The sequence below is a fragment of the Seriola aureovittata genome, chromosome 9 (assembly GCF_021018895.1).
Source record: "Seriola aureovittata isolate HTS-2021-v1 ecotype China chromosome 9, ASM2101889v1, whole genome shotgun sequence".
Lineage (NCBI taxonomy): Eukaryota > Metazoa > Chordata > Actinopteri > Carangiformes > Carangidae > Seriola > Seriola aureovittata.
In genome coordinates this window covers 23,196,063-23,223,551 of record NC_079372.1, presented here as the reverse complement: position 1 = coordinate 23,223,551, position 27,489 = coordinate 23,196,063, and the positions used below count along the sequence as shown (strand labels likewise).

General features: G+C 46.2%; 1 protein-coding gene across 2 annotated transcripts; it reads right to left on the bottom strand.

Moving 5' to 3' along the window:
• Positions 1-166: 166 nt before the first annotated feature.
• On the bottom strand, positions 167-27,482 carry fgd1 (FYVE, RhoGEF and PH domain containing 1). 2 transcript variants are annotated; one of them, XM_056385251.1, is made up of 18 exons: positions 26,436-27,482; positions 12,777-13,082; positions 12,486-12,684; positions 11,634-12,390; positions 11,475-11,564; positions 10,966-11,114; positions 10,727-10,883; positions 10,486-10,624; positions 9,602-9,660; positions 8,341-8,487; positions 7,757-7,849; positions 7,574-7,653; positions 7,438-7,468; positions 6,948-7,049; positions 6,642-6,770; positions 6,397-6,555; positions 6,113-6,259; positions 167-5,984 (listed from the first exon to the last, which is right to left on the bottom strand). In XM_056385251.1, the coding sequence occupies exons 1-18, from the start codon at positions 26,599-26,601 to the stop codon at positions 5,709-5,711; spliced, it is 3,186 nt and encodes a 1,061-aa protein (XP_056241226.1). In that variant the 5' UTR covers positions 26,602-27,482; the 3' UTR covers positions 167-5,708. The 2 variants fall into 2 exon arrangements, with proteins under 2 accessions (XP_056241226.1, XP_056241227.1); XM_056385252.1 differs by lacking the exon at positions 26,436-27,482 and adding an exon at positions 19,294-19,677.
• Between the last annotated feature and the right edge of the window lie 7 nt (positions 27,483-27,489).

The window sequence follows — 27,489 nt, the reverse complement described above, 5'->3', positions numbered from 1 at the left end:
ATCTTTACCTGCAGTCTCAGGTATCACCTGTTTCCTGCTGACGTCACTAGATGGTGCTGCTGCTTCATCTGTTCATGTTCGAAACAACTCAAAGTTTACTGAATGACTGACAGCAGTAGTAGCAGAAGTGCTAAACAGTGACAGTAGAAATACTTGCAGTCACGTAAACAGTTTTCATGATTTTATTTCATTTATAACCTCATAAACAATTCTCCTTTATTTTCTTATAGAAGGGCATGATGGGAAACAGATATGGACAGGATGGAAGGCAGTGGCCGGCCACTAACCAATAACCTGCAATCAATAATCAATAATAAGAAGATACCAGAACTACAAGGAGATGAAAAAGACACAACCATGCTGCTGTTACACCCGGAAAGAGAGAGAGAGAGAGAGAGACAGAGACAGACATGGTGGTGGGTGCTGTTGTCATGGTAACTTGAGTCTAGAAGTTGCTATGGTAACATGGTAACCAGCACTGGGGAATGAGGCTCTGGGAACCTGGAGGTCACCATGGTAACATGCTGCTCCAGAAACCTACAGTAACTGCACGGACTGCAGTTACTGTAGCAAGAAGTCAGAGATAATAAGGATGTCAATCAGCTACATGACATCACCACCTAGTCCTCCTCTGATTGGTTCTTTAACAGCCATATTAGAAAAATGTACCCATACCCATATAAACATTGTGTGGTTTGTTTCAGGTGTGTTTCAGCCTCATCTCAAAGGGGAAATCCTGGTAGTCTCCATGGTAACAGCATGGACAGATTATGAGAACATGGACCCCTGGGCACAGACCGGTAATAGGCCCCCACCCCTCCTGTATAGAACTCCTTATATTGAAGGTGGGCAATCACATTTTTTAGTCTCTTTGTATTTTTTGACTTTGTGTAGCTTTGTGTCATTTAACTGAGCTTTGTAACTTTCAAACATTGACCTCAAACAAAGACTCTGGCCCAGGGGCCCCTGACCTCTCCGTTCAGTAAACATGGGTAACAGCAGCCATTAACAGTCTGTGAAACTTACCATCTGACAGGGTCTGAACAGGTGAAGGAAGTGAGAGAAACACACCTATCAGGATCATAACAGACAGGAAGTAAAAAAAAAAAAAATTCAATATTAAAAATGAGAAATAAATACAAAAGCACAGACTGAACAGTTGAACACTGACAGCAATTGACTCTTCTGATTTGGCACAAGTTCAATAAACTCAGAGACTGTAAGGCAAAAAACTGAATCAGCTGTAAACCAGGAAAGTCACAGATGGACAGTCCAGTGTGACAGAACCAGTTCAAACTGGTTTTAACTACACTGGTCCTAGCTCTAACTGGTCCAAACTGGCTGAAAACATTTCTGTTTGAACCAATAAACACTGGTCTTATTGCAGGTAATAAGTGGCTTTAACTGGTTATAAGTAGAGACGTGTGTTGGGGGAGGGAGCTGGCCAGAGCTAACTTGTGTTAGTGGGAAAAATACTTGAGTATCATTTTGAAAAATCAACCACAACCACAAATTTAAAATCTAAATTTAAAAAACTCCCTCATGTAATAAAAATGTAGTCAGACTCATCTCGAGTCATAACTGCCTCAAACTGGTTTGTAACTGGTTGTGGACTGACGTGGTACAAGACCAAATAACAAGAAATGCTCAGGTTCTAGATACAAGATACAACAAACTATGGTTCAACTATATCATACACACACTGGTTAGAACCAGTTAGAACCAGTCAGAACCAGATAAACCAGTCAGGACGAATTAGGACCAATCAGAACCAGTCAGGACCAGTCAACACTGGTAAGATCTGGTTAGAACCTGTCAGAACCAGTCAGAACTGGTTCCAAATGTCTCTGGCAGCAGAAAACATAAAACTCAAAAAAAGAAGCAAAATTCAGCATCAACACAAATCACTCAGATTAATATTGAAGACATTTTTACCACATCAAAACAACTGCTGAAAATGAACTCTCAGGCTGAGTTACTGGCCATTTCCTTCCACTGAGGGAGGAGAGGACGACACACCACTGGAGCCTGCTTTACACGCCAAAAACACGCCGTGACAACCAGAGCCGTGTACAGACCGAGCCTCAGGCCAGTGGCGGGGGTAGAGCTTAAAGAAGAGCTCAAAATTGAGAGAAATTCAGTTTTCAAAACCTTCCGTTTCATCTCATTGATGTTTAGCCTAGCTTAGCACAAAGACTGGGAGTAGGGGGGGCTGTTAGCCTAGCTCTATCCATAGAGGAATAAAACTCCAAAGCATCAGCTGGTATTTAATGTTGTTAACCAACAGCACAGTGAACAGTGAATTTATCAAGTCGTTAGTAAGACCCACAGCTAGTGTTTACCAGCGAACCACAGATTAGCCTCGTTAGCTAGAGTTATTAGCTCTCGGTTAAAGTAGCATTTAGCAGCTAGCTAGATTAATGGCCTCAGTCAGCAGTGTTCAATATTTTATCAATTTAGCCACCACTGAATTTGCTAATCCTTCAACATTTTCGCTGATTGAGAAGAAGATTCAAAGTTTTTACCTTTTAAAATGATGTTAAAATTTCAGACATAAAACCTGTTAAAATGTTATTGTGTTAAGGTATTGTAGGGTGTTTTTCTTGTTGTTGGTGTTTTTCTTAACAATTTCCCCCTGCCAGTCTTTATGCCAAGCTAGGCTAACTACTTCCTGGACCTCTCTCTATACTGGACAGACAGAGATGAGAGTGGCCTTCGTCTGAGGGACTCTGAGACACTGAACCAGAGGATTTATTAAAATGTCAGATTGTTCCTTTAATCTTTACCCTGTGGAGCCAACATGGCCACTGCTGGACCCCAAACCATCTGCTGGGCTCTGGCTGTGTGGAGATCTGCGGAGTGTGGAGGAACAGCAAGGATTGACCTTTAATCTTTACATAGTCACATGACTGGGGGGAGAGGGTGGGTCACAGGAGAATAAATTATATTTACAAAATGTTTACTCTTTGTTTTCTTCTTGCATCAAGCAAACATCAAACACAACCCAGACTCATAAACACGGAAATATCCAACACTTCTCTTTTCATTTAGATTCATCAGAATAACAATAACAATATTCATAATATTTACTTTTTAACTATCAAAACACTTTGTCCAAAAGCTGTTTACAGAGACAGAAATACTGGACCACTGGAAGTGAAGATGATAAAAACAACTAGTCTTTTCTTCTGGATTCAGCTCCGTCTAATCGCTGGATTCATTTAAAAAATCCAAGACACAGAAACCAGCGGGTCCACCAGACCTGGGTTCAGGGTTCAGTCCAGTCTGGTTTCCGGTTCCTCACAGAGACTCTTCATGTCTCCATCTGCCTGAAACTGTCTTTAAAAACTGACTTTTTACATCCAACTCCAATAATCCTCCACCACCGCCCCCATCTCCTGAGTCTGACATCATCAGTGTCCTGCAGAAACCTTGTATCTCTCAGGTTCATCATTGCAGCTGATTAATTTCACCTTCAGTTAAAAAGTTTAATCCATAAAGTGTCAATGAGGTTTCTCCAGGACAGTGAAAAACCACCTGCACCTGCAGAGTCCACACCTCAGAGCAGAGGATGCTGGGACATGTAGGTGATGAGAAGTTTGGAGGTCAGACATCAGCAGCGAGGTCACTAAGGACAGGAAGTCTTAAAAGCTCAAACACAGAAAGAGAATAGAAATCTGCAGATTTTTTTCTTCAGGGGGAAATTTGAATGAAAAATTAAGAAATGTCTTTTAAGTGCATTTAAAGACGACGGAGTAGTCTTCTTCTTCTTTTAAAACTCTGACAGCGTGTCATCTGTTGTGACAACAGTCTGACAGTTTAGATCCACTTCCTGTTGGAAACCAGCTCAACTTTAGTCTTTAAAAACAGAGAAGAAGAACCTCCTCTAATCTGATCGTCTGAGGTGACAACACCAGCTGCATCATGGCAGGCTGAAGGTCGACTCCTCAGTTCTCAATGGGACTGAACCAAGGTGGGGGGGGGGCTCCATATGCCTGTATGTGCTTGTTAATCCATTCCACACGTTTTCATTGAGAGATGAAGTAAACACACAGTAGAGGTCTTTATGGTCTTTATGGTCTTCATGGTCTTTATGGTCGTCGTGGTCTTCATGGGCTCAGGTGCTACTGATGGACCCGAGTCAGATTGGGTCAGGATCAGCCCCCATCTCCAGACAACGATCATATCAGGTGATTCTGCGAAACCTCACATTACATCATCGTTAGTCTTCACAGACTGTGTGCTACAGTCTGGTTCATGGTGGACAGAGGTTGTTCAGGATCTGGACTCTGGTCGGCTGCATGAAGGTCTGATGAACTGAATATGCACCCACCACCTAGACCCCCACAGCCGAAACTAAAGCAAAAGCCTAATATCTATTCTGTCCTACAGACCTTGGATTCAAACACACAGTGATGACAGAGCTTGTTGCAACTGGAGTCGCCTACAGTTTGTTTAATGGAGGTCTGTTGTTTTTGTTGCAGCACCCTGATCAGCCATTGAGACAAATCACATTAATACATCCAGCAGTGGAAAGACTACCTCCAGCTCTAAAATTGGGCGGTATGACCGTGATTCAGGGAGCCGGGCTGGATTATCTTCAGTCTGGGTCCAGGTGGGGTCCCACCCTGTTGCTGCAGATCCACCAGCCTCCGTAGCTCATTCTCTCATTGCAGGTCGTGGTCTTGGTTTATTGTCCATATTCTCAGATAAATGAGCAGGTTGTGTGGATGCTCAGGGACTCAGGCCAGTGGGAGCTGGAAACAGACTGAGGACTGGACCTGATGTCAGGGTTTAAACTGTGAGTTTGAACTTGTCTCCTGAAGCTTTTGAACATATAGTGATAAAGAGTGAACTGACCTTTGACCTTTGTGACTCTGGAGAAGCGCACATTAAATCACTGAACTTACAATAACCGTGGTTGATAAAAAGTGAGTTAGAGACTAAAATATAAATGAACACCACAGAAGAAGAAGAAGCTGAGGAGCTGCAGTGGTGCATCAGTAGACATGTGGTGACTGGGCCCATAATTACAGACACAGAAGCTGATTTTATGAGCTTTATGGATGACTGCATCACAAGAATGGACCAATGAATGAGCTTCAGACTCTTGTTGCCGTGCAGCTGAGGGCGGGATGACCTAACTGGATAAAGTCATTCATTTCAAAAGTTCACATGGGATTTTGGGTCAGTTTTTCTCAATATGATACAACTCTGTCACAGCTCTGGGTGGGGGCGTTTCCATAGCAAATGCAGCAGGGACTCATGGGTACTGTAGTGTTTAGAGACCTTCCACAGATGAAACTGAGGGGAGAAATCCAGGAGACTGCTGTTTGAGTTCTGAGGTTATCATTGAAAGCTTACTGTGAGAATTTACAATGACGACAAGGTAAATGTGTGACCAGAGGCTCCGCCCACCTCACCTCACAGGTGAAACACAGGTGAATCAAGAGAGAGAGAGACGCCATCTTGTGTTGACAGCAAGGAGAAATCATGCAGACGAACCACTTTAAATATACAGAGAGCCCAGAGTGTGTGTGTGTGTGTGTGTGTGTGTGTGTGTGTGTGTGTGTGTTAGTGTGTGTGTGTGTTTAAAGTATATTTCAGCTACGACTGTATGCACTGGTTTTGTACTGGTTTCCAATAGCGACTGATCTTCTTCTAAAGACCCTGCCTTCATCATCGTCATTGTTCCTCATCCAATAGAATCACGTGTTCTCGCAGTCCGCTGCAGCTGCTAGCTCCTCCCCCTCCTCCTCCAGACTCTCCACGATTGGCCGGTGGACCTGAAACTCTTCCCCCCTCCCGGCCCTCAACAGGACATCCATCCATCGCCGCTGTAGCTCCTCCCCCTCAGCGCTGAAGTACAGGGTCAGGTGACTCTGGGAGATCTTGAAGGCGTGGCGTCTCTCCAGGCGGTCACATGACTCAGGTAGAGAGACTTCGAAGCCAATCAGAGGGACGCTGCGTTGCGCCTTCACGTCCTGGTGGAGAAACAGAAACATTTCATCTGCGTTCTACACATGGGCGCTTCAGGGTGCATCATGGGTATTATAGCATGGCCACAGACCAGTGGGAGGATTGTGTATCTGTGACTGAGTGACTAACATACCTGTGGAGCGCCATAGATGTAGAGCACCAGCGGCTCATTTTCAGGGATGACAAACCATGCCTTCTGCCAGCCCCGCCCCCCTCCTTTCTCCATGTGGTGAAGAAAACTACAAATCACGCTGTTCTCTGCTGCCAGCGAGGCCTGTTTCTATGGAAACAAGAGTCAGATGATGACATATCAGCTTTCTTCAAAACTCAACTGAGAAATTTTTTAGAAATATCAAAATATCAGCACACACAGCTCACAGTGATATCACAGTGATGTCACAGTGATGCTACACTAACCTCCAGGATGGATCGCCTCCTCTGGGTGCTGCTGGTCAGTGTGGCAGGCGAGGGCAGCACTCCCACCAGTGTGGCATAGCAGTCCACACAAACACGGTTAGTGCGGTTGTTGTCGTACGACAGACGAGCACGGAACTCCGAACATTTACCGCAAACCACCTGGGTTCAACACAGACGATCAGTGAAGGTGTCCACAGGTACAGATGTTTAAATTATATAATACAGACTTGTGATGATGGACTTACATGTCCACAGGCTTTACAGTGGTGCCGTCTCTTGGTGATGGAGTTGAACGGCTCCTGACACTTCATACACAGAGTCACCTCCTTCTCTCTTATCGGAGTCGGCGCACGCTTCCCAAGCTCCACACAGCTCTGGGGGAGACAGGTGTTCTGTAAACAGCTGGACAGATGTTCTGTGTATACTGAAGATCAGTGTGGAAAATGTTTTCAGGTCTGCAAGTGCTGTTCTATCTGCTTATAATACAGTTTGTAGACTGTGTGTGTGTGTGTGTGTGTGTGTGTGTGTGTGTGTGTGTATGTGTGTGTTACCGGGGAGTGAGGTGGTGTGGACTCATCATCTCGTAGAGAACAATTCAGATGTCTGAAGCTCTCCACGGTTTGCTCATGTCTCTGAATAGTCGCCTGGATGGCCTGAACACACGCGCAAACGCACACACACGCGCGCGCACACACACACACACACACACACACACACACACACAGATATAAATACAATACTGATAATTCTCCAATTCATTCATATAAATATCAGAGTCACATGAAAACCAGGTGATGATAAGCTGCTGTCAGTGAGAGTCAAAACTTCCTGTAGATGTTTTACAACAGAAGCCTTACAGAGGTGAGATCCAGCATTGATTTTAATTTAAACATTTGCTCAGGAAGTTGTGAGTGTCACTGTCATCAGAGTAACTGAACACCAGACTGTTCATGTGACCAAGCCCAGCAGTGATGTCATAGGGTCCTGTACACCTGTACATCACTGAAGCAAGGTCGGCAGAAACCAGGACAGTGTGTCTACCTGGATCCAGTCTTTCTTCTCATCCTCCGTCCTGCAGAGACACAGACAGGAAACCAGTCAGAAGACAACATAGCTCTGGGACGACTGGTTCCCAGTAACATGCACCTCACTGCAGGAGTAAGGTGTGTGTCTGTACCTGGCCTGTAGCTCCAGGGACCTCTGCTTCCCACACACCAGGAACGTCCTGGGGACTGCAACACTGCTGGTCTCCTTCAGCTGGAGGACAGAGGTCAGAGGTCAGAGCACAGAGGTCAGAGGACAGAGGTCAGATATCAGAGGACAGGGGACTGAAGACAGAGGACAGCCCTCTGTTTCTTACCTCCATGCCATCCACGTCGATGCGAGCGCGGACGCCGTATTTCTGACCAATCAGACGCAGCTTGGGGACGCAATACAGCAACCTGTCATTAAACTGCAGACAGAGACGATGTCACTGCACCAGGTCAAAAGAGGACAGACAGTAGAACAGATGTGGACAGAGGACAGACAGTGGAACAGATGTGGACAGAGGACAGACAGCAGAACAGAGGACAGACAGTTGAACAGATGTGGACAGAGGACAGACAGCAGAACAGAGGACAGACAGTTGAACAGAGGTGGACAGAGGACAGACAGCAGAACAGAGGTGGACAGAGGACAGACAGCAGAACAGAGGTGGACAGAGGACAGACAGCAGAACAGAGGTGGACAGAGGACAGACAGCAGAACAGAGGTGGACAGAGGACAGACAGTTGAACAGAGGTGGACAGAGGACAGACAGCAGAACAGAGGTGGACAGAGGACAGACAGTTGAACAGATGTGGACAGAGGACAGACAGCAGAACAGAGGACAGACAGTTGAACAGATGTGGACAGAGGACAGACAGTGGAACAGATGTGGACAGAGTGGAGGACAGTAGATACCAGTATGAGGTATCTGTCCTGCGTGGTCCCGTTCTTATTGGACAGTTTGAGGATGTGTCCTTCTTTAATGAGCTCGTTAGTGGGGTTAACAATGTCTTCTTCTCCTCCCAGCAACTCGTACACCTTCAACAACTTCCTCATTCGCTCCTGACAGAGGCAGAGACACAGGTAGAGTCAGACAGAACCGCAACACCTGTACGTGATGATGTCATCACCATGGAGAATCAGGTGTCTGTGTGCATTTTTAATTTGTTGATAAGAAAATGTGAATGAAAGAAATTAAATTTAAAAAAAGGCAAATGCTGATAAATGCTGTAACAGACGTCCACTCCTCCAGACAGACCAGCCCAAACAACGGTGGGGGGGGGGGGGGGGGGGCTGGAGCCACAGAGTCCTGGATTGAGTGTCTGCCAGGACAAACCACTGAGAGTCTGTGAGACTGAGCTGACACTTGAGCTGCAGCTCTCCTCTAATCACTGAGTTAATTAGAGACGACACACATCCTGCTGGGGCGAAGTGGACTCATTCAGCCTGGACTTCACAAGTCCAGATTTCTGCCCTAAGCCTAGAGAACAGTCAGATCACCAAGCACTGGGGAGGTCTGTGGTCTACAGCAACCTGTACCCCCAGGACCACTTAACACAATATAATATAAATATTTTCCTGATATATTACTGGTCTTTTTCTCAAAGACAAAACCAGACTGCAGTTCCCCAGAAGAGACCTGGGGTACAGTACTCCGAGACAGACCTGGGGCTCAGGTCCTACAGAGAAATCAGGTCCCCATACAGAGGTCTGGTTCTTCTCTCAGGGGAGGATGCCCAGGAGAGATGTGGGTCTCAGTCCCTGGAAGAGAACCTGAGGTACAGTTTCCTGGGTCTGTAACCAGGTGGTGGGTGACAGTGACTTCCTGTCCAGCTCACCTGGTTACCATGAGTTTCTGAGGTTTGAGCTAAAGACCTGGCAATCAGGACCAGGGGAAAAAAATTACTGAAAGAAAAAAATCAATCGATCAACAAATCAAAAACATCAGATATTGATTCTGTTCCTGAGGAGTTTCTGTGTAACCTTAATGGAGGAAACGTGATGGAGCTGAATCAAACACACATGAAGGAGCAGTTGAGTTAATGAGTGTAATCAGAGCAGTTCAATTAAAGATGAAGTGACAGTTAATGACAGAGTTTCATCTGAGTCACACTGATCTGTGTGTGTGTGTGTGTGTGTGTGTGTGTGTGTGTGTGTGTGTGTGTGTGTGTGTTACCATCTTCCTGATGGCAGCGTTGGAGTGTTCTGCTGCTGTAGCGATCAGCTCCAGAGACTCTGCAGAGAAGAAGAAGACAGTGTGTTTACAGAGCCAGTCTCTTCATCTGAACCAAAACATTCAGATCCAGCAGAAGATGGTCCAGCAGGTGGTTTACTCAGACACACCACAAACCTGCAGACACACCGATAACCTGCAGGTAGACCACAGGCCTGCAAACAGACCACAGGCCTGCAGACAGACCTGCAGCATTCAGCAGGTGAGGCAGAGAGCAGGGGACACGTGGCCCAGCTGTGAGGTCCCTGTCATGTTTGTCATCTGCCCATGTCCACGAGTCCCTGTGGACCATCTGTATGCAGCACAAACTTCATGACCATGTGACCTATAGAGTCCAAACTCACTGAGTCTCAAAGACAGAATCATGTCACAGTCACTGGAAAACCTAAAACTGCAGCCAGCAGTTAATCCCCTGACCAGAGGGGAGCAGCAGATCAGGATGTGAGGTCAGAAACAAACTCTGAACAAACCATAGAACAGATCCGGTTCAGCTGCAGCAGCTCCCACTCAGCACTAACAGGTCTGAAGGTCACTGAGAAGAAACCCTGGTTCTCAACCCTGATCTGTCTGACGACAAGGATTTCGATCTGTGTCACAGAGGTTTGATCTACAGTCGTCCTACTGCTGCTTTGATAAATTTAAAAACTCTGATCTTAAATCACTGGTTCTTCAAGGTTCTGGTTCTGAGAAGAACCAGGGCTCATGTTGGATGTTCCTTAAGAACCTCATCTGACCCTGAGAGTCTACACATGAACTGTTAAAGCTAGCAGAGGAAGTGAATGTCAGTCTGTCAGTGCACTTATGTTGGGTGTGTTTGTCTGTCGTACTCTGGGCGTCCCTGTAGTCCGGGGCGTCCTCTGGCAGCCGGTGGAGATAGTCTTTGAGCAGCAGCTCGTAGCGTGGGATCCTCTGAACCGGCTCCAACATGTGGTGCTGCAGAGTCAGGTTACCACAACGCTCCTCCCTCTGCACAAACAGACACACACACCAACACACAAATGATCAGAGCTAAACAGACTAAACAACCACATGACCCTCATCATACTGAGGAGCAGCAGAGATCTGGACCTGGATCTCCTGGATGATGGCTTTGAACTGAGCTGATCTCTCCATCCAGGTGTTAACCAGCTCCATGGCTCGGTCGAAGTTCTTCACATACTCTCCGTACATCTTCAGGAAGGGAGCCAGCTTCTGCAGGATGTCCCCAATTCGTGGGTTCAAATCCCTGCAGACAAAGGAGGATCAGAGTCAGAGCAAGTCCTGAGGAGGACCAGGACCAGGACCAGGACCAGGAAACTCATCCTCACCACTCCTCCATCCGCTTCTGCAGCGCCGGCAGCAGGAACTGCTGGTGGAAGCAGTAGATGGAGCAGATGTTGGAGAATATTCCCTGAACCACATCGCAGGGGAAAGAGGAGCGAGACCGGGACTCCTCCAGGAGTCTGGCACAGAAGACCTGCAGGAGCAGAGCAGGGGCCGGTTTAGAGACCAGTCCAGGACACCCCACCCTCCTACACCTGTAAAGACCCCCACCCTCCTACACCTGTAGACCTCCACCCTCCTACACCTGTAAAGACCCCCACCCTCCTACACCTGTAAAGACCCCCACCCTCCTACACCTGTAGACCTCCACCCTCCTGCACCTGTAAAGACCCCCACCCTCCTGCAGGAGTAGGACCCGAGACTGAGACTCAGAACGACTCCACAGCTGAAACTGTTAACACCAGTAAATACTGTGAGGTTTCCGTGGCAACAGTGACACAGTCAGCAGTGTGACAGAAGAAGAGGTGGTCCATGTTCAGGGCAGGTGACTCACCTGGTCCAGGAGGTGGAGCTTGGAGACATAGGCAGTCTCTGTGTGCAGCAGCTCGTTGGCGATGTTGAAGACCCTCTGCTGCACCGACATCTGGATGGAGACACGGCGTCAAACATCTGCACAAACCAAACATCACAGAAAACAGAGACTTTGACTCACCTCAGCAGAATCCTGCCTGTCTGTCTTGGGGGGTGGCAGCACCAGAGTTAGCTCAGCCTCCTCCTCCTCCAGGTCACTGTCTCCCTCCTCAGAGAATTCCCTCCTCCTCCTCGCCGCTCCTCTCACCTCCCCCTCTCCTTCCCCCTCCCCTCCCTCCCCTGCGTACGAGGACGAGCTGGAGAGGCGGGGCAGGAGGGCGGGGCTGCAGGGATAAGCCACGACCCCGTCATCCACACCTGTGAAGCAGAGCTCCTCGCTGTGTGACGGAGAGCTGATGCTGTCAATCCCGCTGTCCCGATTGGCCAGCTTCCCGTCAGTCTGTGACGAGGGGAGGGACAGACGCTCCGAGGGGAGCTCTGATTGGTCGAGCGGCTGCTGCTGCTGTGGCTCCCTCATTTCCACGGCAACCACATCATCCTCCAGGTGTTTCTCTGAGGCGCTGTAACCCGACTCCATGGACAGACGCTTCTGATGGAGGTCGTCACGACATGCTGCCACCAGCTCTTCATCATCATCATCATCATCTTCATCATCATCTTCATCATTATGTAGTTTTCCTTCCTCTTCCTCAATCCCCTCTGTGATTTCATCGTGATCTTTGACCTCAGAGGGCAGCTCCTCATCATGTGGGGGAGGGGCGGGGGATGATGACGATGGTGGTGACGAAGGTCGAGAGGAGGAGAGGGAGGAGGGGGGGTCAGTTAAGCGGGGACAGAGAGCCCCCCCAGTGATGTCAGGAACCACGATGATCTGCTCACTGCAGACACACAATAAACACAATAAACACTAAGTAAAATCTCATTAAAATCTTAAATGATGACATCACACCTCCTCTGACCAGTCAGAACTCACCGCTCAAACTTCTCAATGAGTGACAGGACACAGGTCGGGGAAGCAGTGCCATCGGCACGGGTTGGCAGAGTCCGGCCCCCTCGGGGGTCCGCTGGGAGGGGTCTACAGGGTGGGGGCGGAGGGAGGGGCTTCTCTGGAGCCCTGGGGCGTGGCCTTGACACCCCCACCTGCTGCTGGAGGTGGGGGGGCTTCGGGGGAACTATGGAGGGCGGGGTCACAAGTCAGTTAGTGATGTCATGGATGTCTTTGATCTTTAAATAAAGACAAATAAATATTTAAAATGAAGTTTACCCTGAGGTTTGGGCCCCGGCAGCGGCGGTCGGCTCTTGCTCAGTGGTGCTATTGTGGTAGCTGGCAGCTCCGGCGGCCCTGTGTCATTGACCAGCAGCAGCCCAATAGCAGACCCTCGGCGCTCCGTTAACCCCGCCCCTCCCTCCAGGGAGGCGGGGCCTGAGGAGGAGAAGCTGGGCCCCGGGTCAGAGCTCGGCTGCTGGGGAGTGTCAGCGTCCAGCACCCCCTGGTGGCCGCACGGAGAGCAGGACGGCTCCAGAGAGAGACTCTTAGTCAGCAAGCTGGGACTGGAGGAGGAGGAGGGACCTGGGGGGAGGGGGTCAAAATGATGATGATACAGGAGAAAGGCCACAGCCACACACTGCCATAATAGAAGCCTCTTGTCCTATTTGACTAGGCAAAAAGTTAATCCCACAAACTCAACAGGGAGGGTCCAGATCCAGACTGAAATACAATTCACTTCAGACGAGAAATAGAATTTCCGGGGCGTTGTGTGTCTAAGCAGGCGCCCCATGTGTAAAGGCTACAGTCCTCGCTGCAGTTGGCCCCGGTTCCAGTCCCGCATCGGACGGCCTTTGCTGCATGTCATTTCCCCTCTCTCTGCCTCCCCATTTCCTGTCTCTCTACTGTACTATCAAATAAAGGCATAAAAAAGCCCAAAAAATATACTTAAAAAAAAGAAATAGAATTTCAGTACAAACTGAACAACCTGGGAATGACACACCTCTGTCAGGTCACCTCACACAACTCACCTGTCAGACCTCACCCATCTCACTCACATCCTACATCTGATTTAAGCAGGAGTTGAATTAAAACCGTGACTGACTGTGAAAACTTTGTTCAAGCACAAGTAGAGTAAGAAATACCTGTTTCATACAGATCTGGTTTCAGGGTTCAGGTTAGACTCATGTTCTGGTTCAGGTTTAGGTTAGTGTTAGGTCGAGGTTAAGGATGGAGGTTGGTTTAGTTGTGATGGTTATAGTTAGAGTAAGGTGTGTGTGTGTGTTGTGTGTGTGTGTGTGTGTGTGTGTGTGTGTGTGTGTGTGTGTGTGTATGTGTGTGTGTGTGTTCTAATCAGGATTATCAATAAAGTTTGAAGAAGTCTGATGTCCTTGACTCAGCAGTTTTATCTTCACAGCTTCATTCAGCTGAGCTGAGACAGTCTGTGGATGAAATCAGCTGATTGTAAAAACAGCCTACACACAGACACAGACACAGACACAGACACACACACACACACACACACACACACACACACACAGACACAAACACACAGTAATAGCTTCCATATGACGTCTGGTTGTTGGAGCTGACAGAGACGTTTGTGGTCTGTTAATGGCTGCAGCTCATTGGCTGAACCTCGGTGCTTCCTGGCAGCTGGTTGGCTAAAAGGAATAATTTAAAACAACAATATCAATTTCAAAATAAACCCGAAACATCAAGACCACAGTTATGTGAAACTCTCTGTTATGTGACACAGCTACTGTACTACAGCTCCTATGAGGCTTTGGCTCCAGGCCAGTGAGTGACTCAGGCATCAGAGCCAAGTTATCATCATCATCATCGTCGTCTAATTAACCATAATCACACAAACATTCAGTCCGCATTTCATGACCTTCCTAAGCACAATGTTCCTGTGAACACTGTGCTGTAGTCAAACTCTACTCTGAACTAAATACAAACTGGTTAAATCATGATTCAAATCCAACAACAGGTCATCAGTCCTCAAGGTCATCAGTCCTCCAGGACACAGGCTGATTTTCTGTTTTCTGCTGAGTCGCTGTTTTCTTTCTCCTCTCAGGCTGATGAATTATTCATGGGGGATCAGAAACCGGTCAGATGATCAATACTGCAGCTACATCAGCTGTGGATAAACTTATTGATTATTCATCACACTGACTGGCTGCATTTTACTAGTCAGGACCATCGGGTGCTCTGTTGGTTTCAGTTACATCTGTCAGGCTGTTCTCACTGCAGACCTTCATCTTCCCTGTCAAACCCTCTGACCTCTGACCTCAGCATCAAAGGATACAACCTCAGAGGACTCTGCTGATCTGATTGGTCGATGCAGCTCAAGTCCTCCAAACTAAACAACCGCATAGGTCATACGTCCCAACCCTCGGATACGACTCAGAGGAGATTACAAGCAGCAGGTGTACCAGACTATCATCGTCATGGTAACAATAAGAAACACACGGTTTAGGTGGATAAAAAAAAACAACACTTCCTATCAGTTTCCAGTCTTCTGTGTCAGTCCACCTCCTCCTGACTTGGACTCTGTCACCTGATTTCCTCCTTTGCTCCCGTCATAATAACAACAGCCACTAGAGGTCACCCAACAATACAATGTTACTATGGGTCATAATAATGTAATAAAAGCATAATATAATATAATAATATAATAACAGCTGCACAAATGAACTGTGGGCTGTTTTTTACAGGACAAATGTAAATGTGTGTGTAACTCATGAAGTTCATACAGTTCTCACAATGTAAATGAGATCAAGGAAATGAGTGTAAGTCAATGTAATGTCCCCATAATTGATGGAAACACCACTGTGTGTGTGTGTTAGTCCTCGTACAGAAGTCTATTAATAACAATGGACTCAGTCTGATTGAACATTGAGTGGACTTTCCTTCAGTTATTTTGCTGTTTGTTGTCAGTGATCCAGTCAACCCACCACACTACATTACCCAGAATTCTTCCATCACCAACAAGTCATAGCTTCCAGTTTGAAAAACCTGATTCAGTCCTGCTGGACGGTGTGTGACCGTCGGCCAGTTTGAGCATGGTTTATTTAGTCGGTAGGTTAGTTGGTAGGTAAATTGGTAGGTTAATTTGTAGGTAGGTCAGTAGGTAGGTCAGTAGGTAGTATGGGTTAGTTATCAGGTAGGTAAGTTAGTAGGTAGGTTAGTTATTTTGGTAGGTTGGTGAATAGGTTAGTTAGCAGGTAGGTTAGATGGTAGGTAGGTAGGGCAATAGGTGGGTTAGTTATTAGGTAGGTTGGTAGGTAAGTTAGTTGGTAGGTATGTCAGTAGGTAGTACAGTAGGTATTTTAGTTGGAAGGTTAGGTAGTAGGTAGGTTAGATGGTAGATTAGTTGGTAGGTAGGTGGTTTGATCTATAAATGTGTACATTGGTCAGTTGGTCAGTGGGTCAGTCAGTACGTAGAAATGAAAGTCAGTGGGTCAGTGGTGGATTGGTAAGAAGAAGTGATGGTGCTCCTGCAAAATAGTGTTGCAGGGAAACTTGTCTCGGTGGAACATTTAGACATATAGAGGTGAGTTCCGTCATTAAATCAGCTGATTCTCCTCAAAGAAAACACAAAAAACAGTCAAGACGTACATTGACTGTGTTACTGCACAGGATCCAGATCTTCATCAAAACTCACCATGTTCAGCGTGTACAGCACGCTGCAGGTCTGAGGTTGTTGTTGTTGTTTCCTGTAGGGAAGGGGATTTTGAAAACAGTAACAGGCTGGGGAAGAGGAGAGAGAGGAGAACTAGACGCCCACTGACAGGTTCATGTCTACAGCCTACATCAAGTGAGTCAGACTACAGGAATAATAATGTCCTCACAGTATGTTATCCAGGAACTGACCACATGTGTGACTTCATCAATGTGGCCATGGCAGGCCTGAACCTGTGCCTGCGTCTGAACCGCTGAAACCAGCACCACCAGTAAGAAAAGCACAGTCCATTCATTGTCACTGTACAATAACACGACTTAAGAACCAATGTAGAGATGTAGAGCTCACTACAGACAATGGAGAACTAAAAGAACTTAGAACAAGATCCAGTGTGCGCCCATCAGTGTGTATACACTGCCTATACATACATGTGTATGTGTGCTGTTCACTTACACGTCCACTGTTTGATTCAGGACATCAGTCAGTAGGAACATATGTTGGTAGATAGTTAGGTCAGTCTGCAGCGTCTTTGTTTCAGTCAGTTAGCTCCGCCCACACAAACACACCAGGACATAAATAATTTTTCTCCTTGAAACAGATTCTGATCAATATTTCTGGCATTAAAGTCTGGGAAGGTGTTTTTTCTTCTCTTGTGTTAGAGCTAAGCTAACAGTTTACAGTTTCCTCCTGCTTCTGGGCTAAGCTAAGCTAACTACGTCCTGGACCTCTGTTGGTGCACAATGAAACAGAGAACAAGAAATGTTGGACTGTTCCTTTAATACATCCAGTCTGATGCAGCACACACACACACACACACACACACACACACACACACACACACACACACACACACAGATGTACTGTATGTCAGTGAGTGATGAATGTTGTATTGACGATGTCAGAACCAGCTGCTGCAGCTGAACAGAACAGAACATTTGCTTCATGAAAATCAAAATATTCTCTCTGCACCTTCACAACTGCAGAATACCAGAATACAGATCTGTGATCTACAGTCCAGCTCCGTGTGCTGAGCTCACACAACCATCAGGACAAAATCCACCATTCACCTGTCACCCATCTGTCCATTAATACACTATATACAATACATGAGGTTCTAAAGATCGTTAAGTCATCCTTTAGGATGTTTTGGTCATTAAGGAGGTTCTAGTGGTCCTTTAAGTGGTCCTATTGATAATTGACTGGTTCTGGGGGTCATTAGGGTTCCATTAATCCTCAAGAAGGTTCTACAGCTCCTTAATGTAATTCTAGAGGTTCTAGAGTGGGTTCTACAGGTCCTTTAGGTGGCTTTAGAGGTCTTTTAGAAGGTTCTATGAGGACTTTAAGTGGTTCCATTGGCCACTGAGGTGGTTCTAGGTCATTTTAGGTTCTAAGGATGTTATTGAATGGGTTCTTTGTGTCCTGTATGTGGTTCTAGTTGTCCCTAGGGATGTTCTAGTAGTCATTGCAGAGGATCCACAGGTGGTTCTAGAGGTTATTTAGGAGGTTCTATGAGGACTTCCAATGGCCACTGAGGTTTTAGATGTCTGTAGGTGGTCCTAGTTGTTCTTTAGATGGTTCTTGTAGTCACTAAAGAGGTTCCAGGTTCTAATCATCATTTAGGAGGTTGTAACGGTCATTTATTGTGGTAATTAAAGTCACAGAGGAAGTTCAAGCATATGGAACGTGAATTGGTCCAAAACGTATATTTTGACATCCGCGGTAAGTCAAAATTGCACGTCTAAAGACGACAGAAAATAGACATTATTAATAATAATTTTATTTAATTCACTGATTACAATGTTGCATTGCCTTAGCTTGTCTTTCACAAGTTTAATTTATTCAGTCAGGAGCTTTAACTAGAACTAATTCTTGATACCCCGCCGCACGAATTGACTGTCCCAAATACTGTTTCACAGTTGCATATAAGACATATGATTGCTATTGACACATGACCACAACGTATACACACAGCACAACGTAGCACCCCTGTCAAAAAGAGGTGGGTATGTTGACGCCAACCAATAGCATGGAAGCACTGATGGTCCAAACGCCTTAAGGACGCCTCAAAATAGACATTTTGGACCAATCCGCGTTCCATACTAGCAGGTCTTGAAGAGGTTCTAGTCATCATCATACATGTTCTAAGTGGATTTGTGGTGATTATTGGGATTCTGTACATTGTTTAGGAGTCAGTGTTCATAGAGGGAGTTCTGGTTCTAGTGTGGTCCATCAGACCTGATCCCATGCCAGCTGTTCTGCTGCATTACTGCCTGTGTTCACTGGAGTTCCTGATCCAGATCAGACACATATCACATTTCAACACCAGGCAAAGGTCTGAACAGACCCTGATCCACCAACAACAGAACCTTAGGCTGCTCCACCTGCAGGTTCCACCTTCACCACCATTTTAAGGGTTAACATGAGGAGATTCTGCTCCCTGTGTGTGTGCGTGCGTGCTTGTGCATGTGTGTGTGTGTGTGTGTGCGTGTGTGCGTGCGTGTGCGTGCTTGTGCATGCGTGTGTGTGTGTGTGTGTGTATGGTGGAGGGGGTGTGTCCGTCTGTCTGCAGAAACAAACCAACACTGCACACACAGAACACACACTAATTATTAACACCACCTCCATCCTGCTGTTGATCCACGTTTAAAATCAATGGACACCCCCCACCACCCCACCCCCACACACACAGTCTGGATCCTGTCTGTGTAGAATCTGACTGATGCTCATGTGTTGATGGAATAAAACGTATTGAACATTGATCAGCTGATCTGGGAGCAGCATCAGAGCCTCACATCTGGCAGACGCAGTATCATGCAGCCATACTAGCCTACATTCACTGCGGCGAGATGTCGGTCAGTGTGTGCGCGTCCATGACAGCCTGTGTGAGCGCGCTGTCATTCCCAGCCCCCCCCCCCCATCATCAGATTATTTTCATTATCATTATGATATTTCTGTATAACTCAAATAAAAATCATTCGCGGTGGTGATGAGGCTGCAGCTGTGTGCGCGCCGCCATACGCGTGCACGCGCTCGTGCAGCGGTTATCAGCAGCTACATGTATGTGTGTGTGCGCGGTGCAGATTCGTGTATGTGACAGTGTGGACTCACCCCTGGTCAGACTGCTTCTGTCCATGTACATCGCGCAGCAAAACACAAATCCGGTCATTAAAGAAAATGTTGGTGCGGGGAGAGAGCGGCTCTCCCGGTCCACAGCAGGAGAAGAAACCGGGTCAGCTCCACACACACACAGGCACACGCTCGCACACACTCACACACACATACACACACACACAGAGGCACGGACCGGACCGGAGCGGAACGGTTCGAACCCACAGACACACCGACACACCGACTGCAGACGGACCGCAGACCGACAGGCTGCCGCTTCAGGATGGATAAGTAGGTTAGATCCGCTCGGTTTGGTTCAGTGGGCTGCCCGGTGTGTGAGCGGCGGGCGGCAGCAGGGAGGGGGAGAGAACGAGAGAGAGAGAGCGAGAGAGAGCGAGAGAGAGAGAGAGAGAGAGAGACAGACAGAGAGAGACAGAGAACGAGAGAGAGAGAGAGAGAGCGAGAGAGAGCGAGAGAGAGAGAACGAGAGAGAGAGAGAGAGAGCGAGAGAGAGAGCGAGAGAGAGAGAGAGAGAGAGAGCGAGAGAGAGAGAGAGAGATAGCGAGAGAGAGAGAGAGAGACATAGAGCTGGCGTATCCTCTCTCTCTGACTCTCCTCCATTTTGGTTTCCTTGACAACAAATTAAGAAGATAGAGAGAGAGTGAAGGGGTGGGGGTGAGGGGGGGGGAGCAGTGATGACAGTGAATGTAAATCTGATCAGGAACCTGAAGGTTTCATATAAACAGCCTGTCTGAGTCTCTGTCCTTGAACATCAGTTTATAGTGAACCTGCTCACTGACATCAGCTGACTGACACCAGCTGATCGACACCAGCTGACTGACAGGTTGTCTCTGGGTCTCAGCTTATCTTAAGGGTCTCAATAATTTCCAGGACATTTCCTGGAGAGAACTCTGTAGCTTCAGGTCGACCTGAAATGTCCTGGAAACGCAGCATCTGAGACTGAAGGTTGGTTCTGATGGTTCATGGTGGAATATGATTGAGTCCAACACAGCCAGAGCTGTGTTAATATAACTGTGTAAACATGAGTCTATTATATTCTGATTTAACTGTCTTCCATCATGATGCACATATGTAGTCTTCAGTGTAGGAGCTGCCCCTGGACCGGGTTGGGCCCTCCAGTAAAACAGGAGTTCACAGAGAAAACTTCCACATGATTGATCATAAACCTGCTGTAGATAACGATATCATCACAATGATCATGTGAATCTCCACAAACATGAACTGATAACATCTCTGCTCCAATACTCTGACACAATCTAATCACATCTATTAAATAAGACCTGTGGATTCAAAGAGCTGTAACCAGTCCTTCGTCTTGAGGCTGTTTATGAAACTGATCACCTACACCTGTTAAAGACGGCGGAGCTGACTGAAGCAGAGGGTCACCTGTCCAAACTGCCTTCATCAATCATTGAACATCTCTCAGCAACCGGCCAACAGGTGTACTAATTCACCTGGGCCTCTGAGTTAAGCCCTGCCCACTACCAGGTGTTCATAGAAAAGGAAAGAACCATGAGTCTATGACAAAAGGGTTCCTGCAGAATCCTAGTGTTTACATACAGTCGCTGCAGTGGGTTCTGGGGTCCAGGAGGATCCTGATCAGGTGATATCCTGCCAACATGAAGGAGCCGTGGTTCTCCTCCTGTTGGATTTCTGAACTATTGAAGTCCAGACCCCCTTCTGAGGGAACTAATTTAAGCTACTTGGATCCATCATCAGTCACTACACAAAGACCATTCAGGACCACGGGGTTAAGCTCAGAACCAGGATCAGATTGTGGGATTATTTACACACAGGTCTCAGGTGTAACTTCAGAGAATGTGATGTTGCATTGGTCAGTTTGTTGTAATTCACACTAAGGGCTGGGACGATTATCCGACGTAATCGACATTGTCGATTATAAAAATTATTCGACGTGGAATTTTAGTGTCGACGCGTCGTGTAAAACCACACAGGGTAAATGTTCATAGAACAAAACTGGAACTTTCTAATGGGACCGTTTATATCCATCGTCTTTGGTTTACCCGGATACAAGCGCAGCGCACGGACTGGGACAACGCGGTGACGTAATTGAAGTCATTGACTACGTGAATGATTTGCATCTGTGTAATCTGTTTGAACAACAGCAGTACGACGGAGCGTGTGGAGCAGCACGCGGCAAAAAAGGCTCGCACACATATCTCTTTAAATTACCTTTGAATTACCACTTTATAACTTAAATTGATTAAGTAAAGTCTTGCTTTTTGAGTTTGGAAAGTGTTTGTTAAAGAATAATGCTCATGGTGGTGTTTAAGAAATGTTTTAATAAATATTGAAATGTTAAAAATGTTTTTTTGTGTGTGTGTGTGTGTGTGTGTTGGACGGGGCAAATTATTATATTAAATGACTAACTGGAAAATAATTGCAATAAAATTAGTTAGGTTAATAAAAAAATAATCGTTAAATTAGTCGTTTAAAGAATAATCGTTTGGGACAGCCCTAATTCACACACAGTTTAGACCAAATAGTTGATCCTTGCAGCTTGTGATCTGGTCTATGACATCGGCGTGGTGGGTGAGGTAATGTGAATCCTCCTGAGGGGAGTTTCATCACCCAAAAAGGCTGAACAAAGGCGAAAAACAAGCACCCCTCTTTTACTGACATCCCACTGGACCTAAAAATATCTTCCACTAAGTTGGTGTAACTCCACCCCACAGCTGGGTCACTACATGATGAAAAAAAACAAACATACCCCTTGTATTGAGCTGCCGACTCTGTGGAGCAGAGACAGACAGGGTGATCAAAACAAACACACCCCCCAGGTCTTCAATGTCTAAGCTTGAATCAAACAAACCAATATCAGTCAGTGTTACATAAAACAAACATACCCCAGGAAAAAAGGTCACAAACTAGATAACCAAAACAAACACACCCCCAGGTTTTTGAACTGAGAGATACTTAGGAGCTTTATGTAAGTTTTTGCTGTTGCTACATAGTTAACGTTAGCATTAGCAGCTGTTTACTCACCAGTCTAGAAGAAACGTTGTGAGTCCAGCATCAAACTTCAGTCCTTTACTATCAGTTGTCTCCAGAGGTGGAAAACAACACTGATGTTAACACTGTTTCTGCTACTGAAGTTAGCATGCTAACCAGCTAGCCTCAGCCACAGACTCACTGTAGCCTCCAATCTGTTCTGAAGACGTAGCTGCTCAGAGGATGTATTATAACCTCTTGTATTGTAAACACAATGATAGATGAAGCTCTTGGCAAGCGACCACCTTCATCACCACCTTCATCACCACCTTCATCACCACCTTCATCACCCGCTTGCAGGATGAAACCATGTTCAGAGGAACAGAAAACTTTGAACTTTGACTTTCACCTCTCTGTGAAGAAAAAAAATCACCCCTCCCTCATGAGTCTGAAAAACAAACACAGCCTGTCATCATCTGGCAGGGGAGGAGATAAAACTACAGGTTGACCTCTGACCTCACACAAACACACACACACACACACACACACACACACACACACAAACACACAACTCCCCTCCCCCACAGCAACAGTGAGCGACCCAGTGACCTAAAGAGAGAAAAGCTTGTTCGTCCATTCCCCCAGGACATCTATGAATGGAGAGTGAGTATGTTTGTGTGTGTGTGTGTGTGTGTGTGTGTGTGTGTGTGTGTGTGTGTGTGTGTGTGTGTGTGTGTGTGTGTGTGTGTGTGCGGCCTTGATGTGTCTGTACAGAGTTCAGCTGTTGGTCTGGTCTAAAACCTGGGGGGAGAGGATGTTAACAGTTCTATGCAGCGCCTGACAGAGTTGTTTATCACTAGTTCTATTTTGTTTTTTGAGGTTTGGGCTTTGGGTCACCTGCAGACATGTGAGGTCCATCCAGTTTCAAAACATAGGATGTTCCTGGTTTCAGTCGAAACTGTAGAAACGAGTAAAATGTTGAAACACTGCAAACAGTAGAAACAGCACTGAACAGTAGCATCGATGGAAACTGTAACTGACGACATCACAGATTGACTCAATTTACACCTGGTTTTAATATGTGGCTCTACATTGAGATCAGATTGACATCAGATCTACGTCCAGCACAGGTCACATCCTCCCCTCCGGTCAAAAATAAAAAAACCAACAAAAAAATATATAAGAAGAAGGCAGTCATCTGCATATTGTGAGGTTTGCTTTTCAAAGCAAGGGAATAGTCATCACTCCGTCCACGGCTGCTAGCTGCTGCCTCATCATATTTCCACCCAGGTAGTTGTTAGTTATTAGTTATACGCAGCCTGCTAAAGACCACGTTTTCATCTTCACACATTAGATTAACTGACACCATCACTTGACGTTCTCATGTCACTGTGGCAAAAGACGACATGAGTTCAAAACCTTACACCTGATTCATATGTGAAGTGGAACATGTGACATTGTATTTCCACGTGATAACACCTGTTACACTTTTATATGTGGAACTAATCATGTGAACTGAAACATCCTGGTCAGTTTGATTTTACATGTGGCACAAAAATACAAGAGGAACAGTAGAGAATGTAGTAGAATCAACACTGGTGCTGTCAGTGTGTCAGGGGGAGGTCTCTGCAGCTCACACACACACACACACACACACACACACACACACACACACACACACACACACACACACACACACACACACACACACACACAGGTTTATCTTTCGTGTTCAGCAGCTGAATCTGTCATCTATTTTTAACCTTCAGCTCCTCATTCATATCTGCTCATATCAGTCTCTACATGTCCTGCTGCACGGCATGCTGGGAGGACGGGGGTGGGGAGATGGCGGTGGTTGGAGGTTGTGGGGGTCATAACTTGTGAACCGTCCACAGTGAGGCTGCTGCAGGACATTTCACTGACCTCCAGGTGAATTCACCAAACATGTTTCATACCTCACATGTACAATATAATTTTCATTTTCATGTGTGATATCTTTCACACACATGGTGTGTGTGTTTGTGGTCAATATCTGACCTGACACTTGATGCTGTTTAATAACAGCTGCTGTATCTTCATCCGGCTCTAACCAATAACATTATTAATGGCTATGCTCCACATTCAGCTTATCCAGACCCAGAGTCAGGGACCAGGTCGTTACTTCCTCCAAAAGCAGCGTATCAATCCGCAGTGACCTGGACTGTCTGACAATAATATAGTTACAGTCTGTAGTTTCTACACTTGTGTTGATTCACATAGTATAAAGGTAGATGTCCATCTCTTTTTTGATTATGAAGCAGGTCTAAGTTCTGTATTAATACTGTGAAACTATCAAAGAGCTCAGTGCACAGAGAAATGCAAACAGCCTGTATTTAGAAACTGAGCCTTAAAACCAACTTCTGTAACTTTGTGATGTCACAACAAAGCAGTCACTGCCCTCAGCCACGCCCACCTGGATCCACCATCCAATCTTTCTTTGTTGTTTTAACTTTATTAACAGCACAACACCAAGCGGTCACTCCAAGGCTCAGACCTCTCTTCTGATTGGCTCACCGACCTGTTGTTACTACAGCTCCATAGAGAAGGTTTTTGGATCTTAAAACCACAAATATATTTTCTTCAAATAAAACACAGCAGAAGCAGAAAATATGGATCTTTAAACAAATGGGATATAACATGTTAATTAAAAAGCTTTACTCAACAGGCGAATGAATACAGGCCCAGGGTCCTGGAGGGTCCCAGAGTCCCTGGTCCAGAGCCTCTGTATAAAGTGACTGTTGATGTTTACAGAGCTCAGTTAGGAAACTACACAAAACCATTATCCACCAGTCTGGTCTTCCTTTTACAAAGGCGAGGTGGGGGTTGGTGTGTTTTGGAGCTTTTTTTACTGAGCAGGCTAGCTGTGTCCCCCCTGCTCCCAGCTGTGAACACATTACCTGAGCTTTCTCTCTCTCTCTCACCACAGATATCTGTGATTTTAATCATGGTAACGTTTCGTTTGGTCACCTGGCAACTAAACCCCAAACCCTTTATCTAAAATCTGAACCCTCAAACATCTCTGTGGAGGTGTGAGGACCAGGCAACATGTCCTCACTCTGTAAGGTCTCTAACTGGGCCTCATAAAGATAAACAAACACAAACACACACACACACACACACACACACACACACACACAAGGATCAGTCATATGAAGAGAGTCACATGATCAAACAGAGAAACAATGTTCTTCTTTTAAAGTGATTAATCTGAGAAGAGTGAGCGAGCGAGTAAAGTAATGAATGAGAAATGAACAAGTGGGTGAGCAACTGACTGACTGATTTTCTGTCATCAGGCTGCAGTACCAACCTGAACTTGGACCTGAACCAGTCTCAGTTCACCTGCGGGTGAAGGACCCACATACACATGACACTAATACACTAAGCTCCTCACACAGGAAGTGTCTGTATTCACACAGGAATGAACCAAATACAGTGAAAACTATTTTAATAAATGTTGAAGCAGAGAGACACAGAGAAAACTGATGTGCTCTGGTAAAGACGGAGGAGGATCAGGATCAGACTCTACTGGTAGAAACTAGACCTGCTGCCAGACTCACTTAAAAACAGGAAGTTATGATTCTGCATAAATTCATAAATTCATTAATTCATTCAAATCTTTTCATATCATTGGATTATTCTGAAAACAGCATCACATGACTGACTAACACAGTTTTTTCTCACCCATTGATTCTAAACATGGAAACATCATGTGACCTGTCTGACCTCAGCTTCACCAGAGAGAGAGAGAGAGCGAGCGAGAGAGAGAGAGCGAGAGCGAGCTTTAGGTATAATTAGATTGAGTCTAATGTAATGAACTGTGTCTCTGACTTTCACTCTCACACATTAAAGCCTCCAAAGGCCCAAAGACCTGAACCAGAAGTTGAACCTGAACCTGAATCAGAACCAGACTCTGGTTCTATTAATTATAGAGTTTCCTGAGTCTCATTGGTTTTTGGACCAAACGAGACATTTGAAGTCGTTGTGCTTGAGGAAATTCTTGAGTGAAGACACATCAAAAACACAAGATGAGACGAACAAGGAGAGAGACTGAAATCACACAAACATATTGCGTGCACACGCACACACGCACACACACACACACACACACAGGGGTTTCACTGGTGACTCACCTGTCCTGCAGGTGGAGCTGCTGCTGTGTGCTGGTGGTGTGGAGCTCAGGTGGTAGGAGAACCTCATGGTGCTGAACTGACTGGAGAACGAGGCAGGAGGAGGAGGGGGGGGAGGAGGGGGGAGGCTGAACCCGAGCAGGGCACTGCGAGGTCGGTTCAACTGCATGCCGACAACTACACCTGTACACAGATGTGTGGTCGGTCCTGAGGTTTGACTTACTGTTTCAGTTCATATCCACCCAGACTGAAAAACAAGACTCTTAATCTGAAGGACTCTGCCTGAAATAAAGTTTGAACCAGTCACTTCCTGTTTGTTCAGACAGAGAGACCATCACCACACACAGATCCAGTCCAGGAGCAGATCGTGGGCCACAGTCTACTCTTCATTAGAAACACGTCTCTGGTGGTTTCATGTGGACTCTCCCCCCTCCTTCATCCTCCCCCTCTCTCTCCCATTCTCCTCTCTCTTTCTTCTCTCACTCTCTGAGAAAACCAAACTCCACTAATCTCCTCTCCATCTCTGTCTCCACGTCTCTCTGGATTTTGCTGACCTCAGAAACTCCACAGAGATGGTTTGAAGAATCCCCTTAATGCGATTCAACAATAAAAACCACCTCCAGATCTGATCCAGATCTGTTCTGCGGCTCAGCTGGTTCAGGTTTCCTGTTGCTCGGACTGCTCTCAGATCAGATCAGTGGCAGCGAGGACGCAGAGAAAACTAAAAAATAACTGTTCCCAGATGAAACCTGATCCGGATCTGATCCCCTCTCATTAAAGCGGACTCTTCTTCTCTGTGGACTCCTGAACCACTTCAGTCCAGAATGTGCAGACTCAGCTGCTCCTGCAACACTGCCTTCATTTTTCCTTCAACTTCAAACTTTTGATGATTTCTTCTCCTGCTGAGTATCCTCTTCACGCCAGCTCAGTTTGTCAAAACACACAGAAAAACAGTCAAACAGACAGATGGTCAGACAGACAAACAGTCAGACAGCCAGTCAGTCAGTTGGTCGGTCGGTCGGTCGGTCGTCTCTCTCTCAGCAGCTTCAGGCTTTTG